General features: G+C 38.1%; 1 protein-coding gene across 1 annotated transcript in view; it reads left to right on the top strand.

The window, feature by feature from the left end:
- Positions 1–9,281, top strand: part of LOC107677834 (arf-GAP with Rho-GAP domain, ANK repeat and PH domain-containing protein 2-like) — a gene marked incomplete at its 3' end in the record, with an annotated part of 85,504 nt that overhangs the window by 21,057 nt on the left and 55,166 nt on the right. Inside the window, exons 2-7 of the mRNA XM_016472873.1 lie at positions 2,179–2,939; positions 3,918–3,994; positions 5,762–5,838; positions 6,567–6,631; positions 7,233–7,622; positions 9,139–9,208. Of these exons, the coding sequence (XP_016328359.1) occupies positions 2,296–2,939; positions 3,918–3,994; positions 5,762–5,838; positions 6,567–6,631; positions 7,233–7,622; positions 9,139–9,208 (1,323 nt within the window). The remainder of the gene's footprint in view (positions 1–2,178; positions 2,940–3,917; positions 3,995–5,761; positions 5,839–6,566; positions 6,632–7,232; positions 7,623–9,138; positions 9,209–9,281) is intronic.

Raw genomic sequence — 9,281 nt, forward strand, 5'->3', positions numbered from 1 at the left:
GTTCATAGGCTTGCAGCCTCCATGTTACAGCTAATGCTGTGAGATTTTATGTTTGTTTTGTCTTAAACATAAAATAACCTGATCCTGTTTGATCAAGGCATGCGACTGTTCTGACTTGTCCAATTTTCAGCATCAGTTTTTCATCTTGCATCAAAATTGTCTATTCATTGTATGCATTTGAAATATAGAGTTGGGTTTTGTTTTATTGTACCCAAGTGTACCTAAAATAAAAAGTGTTTAATATACAGGTTTGTGGCTCTTAATTTCCTATTAATTAACCATTTGTAATCTTATGTTCACTGTTCATTTTTTATAAATATAGGATTTGTATTAAATCTTCATTCATATAGTCAAATCGAATCGAGAATTGAAATCAAGAATCGAAATCGAATCGAAAATCGAAATCGAATCGAATTGAGAGCTTGAAAATCGAAATCGAATCGAATTGGAACATCTGAATCGATACCCAGCCCTACCTCTGAGACCCTCACACTCTCAGAGTCAGACCTGACCCACTCCAGTGATACTCCAGTTCTTACACAGAGATCATTCAGGTCTGGCCAGTCTGACCAGACACCAAAACCAACAGAGTGAGTGTCCAGTTCCCGCTGGGTTTTCTTTTGAAGCCAAGGAAGTGGGGCTCTGACTCCTTGGCTAACGGCACCTTGCGTCTCCTGAGGTCCAGGAACAGGGAGGATCGAGCCAGCTCCCTAACATCTTTGTCATCATTATTCAGCATGTTCAGAAGGTGGGAAATCCGCATGCTGAATCCATATCATGTTTGGTACCCCCAGTCCTCCTTCCCATTGGGGATGAAAAATAATGTCACGAGTGCTATGTGTATTTAGTTCAAACCACTTTCGCACTAAAATACAGACACACACACACACACACACACATATATGTGTGTGTGTATATATATATATATATATATATATATGAAGTATGAGCAACATAAGATTTGAATCTACATAGAATACTCAGATTTTGAAGTTTAGATTCAACATTTCAAGCAACAAGCTAAATTAATCTTAAAAGAAAGGTCTTTATAACCACTATCTATATCTCATTTCCGTCCTGATTTATTGCAGAAAATAAAAAGTTACCAGAAAATAGCTGGTAGCTATAAAGGGTTTTTGTTGTAACGCCTTATTGTTCAAAATGTTGCACCAAATAGAAGAGTACAGAGATGAGAGCTGAGCCCGGATTCTTTCTCTGCTATTCACTGTTGCTTAGCAAAATAGTCTTTTGTGTGTGCCACCAAATCATATTTTTATGTAACAGCAGCATCTATGAGTACATGAAAAAAGTGCGACTCTTATAGGTTGGCAGGTTGATGCATGCTAATGTTCGTGTCTGTCTAAACAGACACATGAATTGCTGTTCATTCAAATTAAAATGTTGATTGCAACAAATTTTCAAACCAAATATTTGTTTTGGTGTGAACAGGCCTTTAGCGTTGATTCATGAAACAGATCCACACAACCAAGTTTCCATTCCCTCTTTGGAACGAAATTGTAGTCTGATCTTAGTCTGTAGTCTGAACCAAAAAAAAAAGTCAGATCTTATAAAATCAGGATGGAAATGAGATATAGATAGTGGTTATAAATATAAAGACATTTCTTTTAAGATTAATTTGGCTTGTTGCTTCAAATGTTGAATCTAAACTTCAAAATCTGATTATACTTTGTTGATTCAGATCTTATGTTGTTCATAAAAGGGTGTATTCTACAATTTATAAATGTTTGCTTGGGTTTCATCCCAAGTCAATCAAAGCTCTCTAAAAAACAATAAATCTTTTGCATCTTGTTCAGAATGGACTGCAGAAGCACTGATTCTAAGAAAAACAAGAAGACTTTACATATCATCCCTTTTTCAGTGTCACTGGTTTCTTGTAGTATCATGGATAGATGGATAGATCTTGGGTTTATCTTGCTTCCTTTTAAATCTCTGAATGGCTAAGCACCAGCATATTTTTTTATGCCATTCTCGTAAGTTATGTATGTGTTCATACATGTGACCTGTGCAAATACCATGTTAAACAGATGCAGGTTTTTATGCTACAAAACTTTATTTTTAGTCTGCCAAGATGATTCATACTTGAGGCATTTGGTTGTTCAGCTCCTAAACACCAACATGTTTGTTTGTTTAATGCAAAAAAAATGTATTCACAATCAGGTTTATTCTTCCTAGGGTGGGTTCCCACATCTTTTCAGCTTGCCTCAGGGTAACCTCGTCATCCAATGGCATATGGTAGTCTTCATGACCACTAAAGACCCCTGCGTGTAGTCTTCTATGGAGCCTGACCAGGAAATTACTGGATGGCTGACCAGTCTGCACCTGTCCCAATATGCCTCCAGCTTCGCCAGGGCTGGCTACCGTTGCTTTAAAGACCTTAGGATCCTAACTGAGGAGAAGCTTTTTGAGGTCGACAATATTCCCACAGGACACCGGCGGAGGATCCTAAGCAGCCTGGAGACCCTGATGGTGGAAGTGGATGGTGGTAAAGGTTCTATGAAAGTACCCGCGAGGAGAAAGCCGATCCCAAGACCTAGACAAGTGTTTCCCAAGGCTAAGAAGAGAGGCATATCTTGTCAGAATTCTCAGGGCAGTAACATCCAGACGACAAAGCAAACTCTTCTTTCAGGGGCTAGTGTTACATGTTACACTGTTTCCTCCAGCTCTAGCTCCGCCTCTGAGCATGCCAGCAGCGAATCACTGGAGAACTTTTCAGAAGAACCTATTCCAGATGAGAATGATGACTTTCCCTCAGAAGGAGCTTCTGTAGGGTTTCAGGGAAAAATGGTTGAAAATGAAATATATGAGCAGTGCACCTTCATTAAGGAACCCTCTGAGCTGAGTTCTATCCTCTCCTATAAGCTACGACACAGGCCCATTCCAGAGATCCCCGAGCATCCCTTCAAACCTCCTTATGACTGGTGAGTTTTTTTAAAGTCTAGGTTGAGTATTTTTGGTTGCTGACACAATGGCACACAGGCATGGTTAACGCCAGCATATGTATTAAGTAGGAGTGTGACAAGACACTTAGCTCACAAGATGAGACCATACACGATATTGGGTTCATGAGAACAAGGTGAGACAATATTTGAACACTATTTTTAAGAAATCTCTAATCATGAAAAATATGACTGGAAAAGTAGCCTTTCATTTGAGTGAAAGTCACAAAATGCAAAACAAAGCAGGTGCATTTTGAAATGTTTTAACTAATCATCTTGTAATGAATGTCACATTGGTTCTACTTTGCATGTATGGATTATATGCAGTAAAACACAGGACAATATGCAAGCACTGTAAGAGGTTTTGCCATAAACTCAACTGACTGGCTTCACCCCTGTATGATTTCACACGAGTCTCTTCAGACTTTATAGCTGTGCAGAACTATGCATGAGCTTCTAACTTCTCTACCTGAACTCCTTTCCACAAATTATATAATAAATTGGGCTATAAAAAAGGCCTGTCAATTGATTACATTTGTAATCTAATTAATCACAAATGTATCGCAGATCAATTTTGTCTGAGAAATGACCCCCGAAAAGATAATTTAACATCATTATTGTTTTAAATGAGTAAAGCATTCTTTAGAAAGGAATATGTTCATGACTTCCAAAAGCAAATGACAAAAAGTATGTAACGCTTCCTGTATGTCAGGATGCAGGCTAGATAATGCTGGTGGAAAAAATAAAGTGCTTTGAGAGATCGCATAGTTGCCCATAGTTGAGAAAATACTGTAGTACTATTCACAAGTGATGCATGTCCTTCAGTGATCAGCGCATGGGCATACTTTGGAGTTCTAATTTGGGTGTCAATGAATGGGACTGTAAAATGTTTTTTTTTTATCCATTCAATCAGAAATGCACAAAACTTTCACACTTTTCTCCTTACAAATGTGTGTGCAGGAACGTGGCAGCAAATAACAACAGTGACCATCTCTCAAGGTCTGAGGGACACGCCTGCCCCACAGGCAGTAAGAAAGGTACAATACTTTTCACTTTATTTCAACTTCAGTGGTTTATATATTTGTTCTGATTTGTGATCCTGTTAAAATAAATGGGATGCAGTCTCTCAATGGAATTTGCTTTTATCTTCTAGTGCATGCATGAGGAGAAGCCTAGTTTGCCAAACTTATAGCAACTTGCTTATGTATGTGTGTCTTTGAAACTGCTTTTGGCTTTGAAATGTAATGTTCCATTGTGTCCCTGCTCTGAACATGTCGCAGTGTTTGTAATTGTGTCAGGAAAGGTGCTTTTAGCTTCCTTGAGGAATAGTTTGGAAATTGTTTGCATGTGACTGTGTGTGTGTAGTTGGGAATTGGGAGCTACACTGAAAGGGATAGTTCACCCAAAAATGAAAATTCTGTCATAATTACCCTCATGTCGTTCCAAACCCATAAGACCTTTGTTCATCTTCTGAACACAAATTAAGATATTTTTGATGAAATCTGAGATCTTTCTGACCCTGCATAGACAGCAACGCAAGTACCACGTTCAAAGCCCAGAAAGGTAGTAAGGACAACGTTAAAATAGTCCATGTGACATCAGTGGTTCAACCGTCATTTTATGAAGCTACGAGAAAACTTTTTGTGCCCAAAGAAAACAAAAATAATGACTTAATTCAACAATTCTTCTCTTCCGCTGCCCTTCATGAGAGTACCACGACGCATGCATGTGGTGCTGCTGTGTTGCGCACAAAAAGCATTCTTATAGCTTTATGAAATTACGGTTGAACCCCTGATGTGACATGGACTATTTTAACAATGTCCTTACTACCTTTCTTGGCTTTGAATGTGGTAGTTGCGTTGCTGTCTATGCAGGGTCAGAAAGCTCTCAGATTTCTTCAGAAATATCTTAATTTGTGTTCTGAAGGGTGAGTAATAATTAATGACAGAATTTCAATTTTTGGGTGAACTAATCTTAATCAGAAACCAGGCTTAGGTGTAAAAGTGGTTTAATAATGCCTATACCAGGGGTAGGCAAGTTCGGTCCTAGAGAGCCGCAGTCCTACTTGCCTACCCCTGGCCTATACCTACTAGATCTACAACCAAATTCTGTTCTAACTTTCTGGAGACTAAAATGTAACAGAAAGGTACAAGGTAGAGGAAACGTTTTAAGTGTAGAGCGGGAACAGAGAATCAGTTTGCAACAGAGAAGAACTTTATGATCAGAGATTTACACAACTGTCCTGAAAGAGGTTCTTGTGGAAGATGGATAAAACAGGGCAGAGAGAGAGAAAACTAGAGTGAGCGTATCATCTGTAGTTAGAAGGTCAACTCTTGATAATGATAAACGATGACACTGATTTGAAATGACACCTTTGCTTCTGGGTTAAGATGTGATACAATACAGTACAGTTCTATCATAGATAACATAGCGGCATCTAGATCAAACACCCTACAGTAGGGTCTTATCTAGTGGGGGGCCCTGTCTATTAGCTATATATCTATGTGTGTGTCTGTCCGGAGGGAACAGTCTGGAAGTCATGCTGCCCCTTACTGTCTCCGCAGAGATATGGTGGTCATTTGTCACCTTGACAACTAGTCACCCAAGCTGCTCCCTCTTTGGTACATTTTCCAAGCTGGCTACGCTAAAGGACAATGTGTGGGATCTCATTTTATGCTTGTTCTTTTCTCTCTCTTGCCTCATTCTTTGTCTTACTCTTTCTCCTTTGCCCTCCTCCCAGAATCAAACTACAAAACCACAACCTGCTTTGTCATAATGATTCATTCCTGTTGTGTTAATTACAGCATCACTTCAAAGGACCTTGTCCCCCATTGTCCCATATGGAGAGCTTTTTCTGTACAATTCAGCAGAAATAGAAACGGTGAGTGTATACAAAACCTGCCTGTGCTGGAATTTGTTGTGTTAAAATGAACGTTACATTACATAACATGATTTACAATAACCTCACATGTAGAGCACGAGTTACAGTTTCAGTAAAGCCATTTTCATACCTGGAACATTTGTTTTTAGAACCTGCCACGTTTTCTCCCCTACTTCAGTTTATTTAGCCATATATGAACATGGCAATTGTGCTGGGATCTGCACCAAAATATCTGGTCTGAGGTCGCCTTAACAAGGTGGTCTCGGCCCAATTGAAAACAAACTCTGGAGTGCTTTGCTTGTGATGAAAGAGCAGTCTGAGCCAACAGACCAATGAACCAAGCTGTGTCATCTGTGCCATAATTCATAACTGAAAGTGTGTTAAGTAAAAAGCAGCAGTGTCTAATTCTGTAGGTGAGCACATTACTTATTGCACTTGAAAACCAAAGAAAAATCTTAAAATGTCATTACTCTTCTCTAAAAATGGGTGCATTGCAAAAATGCTGTCCCAACAAAGCTTTGATTTCCACTCTTACTGAGAAATTATATATATGTAACATTAAGGTACGCTTTGAAATGTTGCCTTGTGAAAGCTAAACAAACCAAGAAGACAGGACATTGTACAAAATTGCATTAAGACACTCATAACAAGGGTGAATGGTATTTGAAAACATAATTTAGAAAATAGGCTTGCTTTTAGTTTCATCTTGATTGCATTTGTTTTGTCAGGATTTGGGCAATGATGTAATGTCCAGTCAAGGAGTAAAAGAGAACCTGGAACAACAGAAGTTAAGGTGAACTTCGGTGTCCTTTGGCCTGTTTTTTAAGTTAAAGTGAAAGTGAAGTGGCCAAGTATTGTGTCCCATACTCTGAATTTGTGTTCTGCATTTAACCCATTCAAGTGCACACACACACACACACACACACCTGGAGCAGTGGGCAGCCAACCGGGTAGCAGTTGGGGGTTCGGTGCCTTGCTCAAGGTAATAAATCGTGGTAATAAATTTGTACGTGAAGTCCTCTAATTCTTGTTGATTTCTGTGATTTCAACATGGTTTGTAGATTTTCATATGGCCACTGTGTTACTCAGAGGATCTCTGTAAACAGCATTGTGGTTTGCAGGATATGCTGGCCAGGTGTAATAATCAGCACCATGGGTGTGAATTAATTTTCAATAATGAAAGTGTTCATTATCAAATATTCTTACCTTTTGGGTAAACTATCCCTTTAATGTTCTTCAGGAACAGTGTTCCTTTTGCTAAATATGGTCATCATTTGAAAGAACATAAAGCAATGGAAATGAAGTGAAGTTACTTACCTAATCATTGTAAATGTTATTATTTTGCCCTTTCCTTATGCCAACTTAACAAATTATTTTAATAAATTTTTTTTTAGAAACAAGCAGACACAAATAACAAGAAGCAAGACAATAACACACAATAACAAGAAGCAAGACCTTTCCAAGCAACATTATGTCGATGATGATGATGATGATGATTACTCCACTGTACAAGAATCCACACTTAGTCAGCGCTTGGCTAATGAATGCTCTTTTAAACAACCTACACCGTCTACTCTTCTCTCGAGCACTGGACCATCAGCTTTAGCCCAGCCACAATCAGTTGTACAAGACATATACCGTATGGTGCAAGATGACATACCGGGCCTACTGAGACCAAACCTTCCTTCTCAAACAGAAGTTTCCATTTCTCCCTATGCCTGCTTCTATGGGACCCGTACTGCAGCCACCAAAGCAGGCTGGCTAGACAAACTCTCCCCTCAAGGGTAAGGACCATGCAGACCATGCATTTTTTAAGGATTATTCTTGAGAATGCTGCAAGTCAAGTACTAAAGCACATATTAAAGTATCAATGTTAAGGAATAGTTCACCCAAAAATGTTGTTCTCCATACTTTGTTATTTTATATTTGGAGCGCAGAAGGTGCACTTCATGCAGCTCTTTGCCATTCAGTTCATATGACCTTATGACCATGAAAGTAGTCTACATGACTCATGCACTGCATTTCAATTCTTCTGAAGGCACACAACATACTTCACACCGCAGTGAGCTGGCTGCGAAGTGCCCAAACCTTTAGAGCTTGAATCCACTGTAATGGTCATGACACAATACAATACATGTTTCACATTTAGCAGCAATGATTGCTAAATGCTCCAGTTCTAAGAGCAGTAAACAATGGCTACTGCTTGATATTTCATGATTTATTCAAATTCAAAGAATCAAATTATGGTGGATTTTTGTTATCTTGATCAGCTTGACATCGCGTGCTGAGTCAGTTAACATGTTGATTCTTTAATTGCAAGGTGTCCTTATTCTGCTTAGCTTTTTAAAATGATTGAAAATGTGTCATTAAAATATACATGATGGCGTTGAGATGAAGGTACCACAGAAGTTTCTGTTTTTTTTACTTTTCATTTCCATTTGGATGTTACAGCTTAGATTTTAAGAATAAAATTTCCTCCTTGTTAAAAAGTTTGGGGTCAGTGAGATTTTTATTTTTTAAAAAAAGAAGAAAAAAATTAATACTTTCATTCAGCAAGGATGCATTAAATGGATCACAGGTATGTATGATGTATACATTGTTAGAAATTGTCATAAATGGTGTTCTTTTGAACTTTCTATTCATCAAAGAATCCTGAAAAAATTTATGATTGTTTCTAAAAAAATATTAAGCAGAACAACTGTCTTCAACATTGATAATAGAAATGTTTCTTGAGCACCAACTGACACTGAAGACTAGTAATGGCTGCTGAAAATTCAGCTTCGCATCACAGGAATACATTTCATTTTAAAATGTATTCAAATAGCAAACTATTTTTAAATTGTAGTAATCTTTTACAATATTACTGTTTTTACTGTATTTATGATCAAATAAGTACAGTCTTTATGGGCATAAGAGACTTCTATCAAAAACACACAAAAAAATCTTGCTGACCCTTATAAATCATTTTTGAAAGCAAGTGCACAATGCATCAGCAGAGGCGGACAAAAACTTGCAGCGTATTTCACACTTTATTTTGGTATTAGTTTCTGCACATGCTACACCCACCAGTAAAAACTGCCTTCCTGTTTAATTTTTTTTTCTCTTCCTCTTTGTGCTCAATGCTTTATTTTGCTTGTTGACACACCACAATGCCAGTTGCATGGTAGCACTGGCTAAAATACTTCATTTTGTTTCACATGGCCCTGATAATAAACCCCCAATAATTATTATTTTAATGTTGTAACATGAGTAATGATGTTTTGACTTTTGTCAGTATGACACTTTGTTTTGTACTTGTAGGAACTATGTCTTTCAGAGAAGATGGGTGAAGCTTGAAGGAGGAAATCTCACTTACTACAACAGCGATAAGGTGACACACACACACACACACACACACACACACACACACACACACACACACACACTCTTGTATTTGTGGTTTA

Source organism: Sinocyclocheilus anshuiensis, unplaced genomic scaffold (genome assembly GCF_001515605.1).
Source record: "Sinocyclocheilus anshuiensis isolate Anshui unplaced genomic scaffold, SAMN03320099.WGS_v1.1 scaffold1077, whole genome shotgun sequence".
Classification (NCBI taxonomy): domain Eukaryota; kingdom Metazoa; phylum Chordata; class Actinopteri; order Cypriniformes; family Cyprinidae; genus Sinocyclocheilus; species Sinocyclocheilus anshuiensis.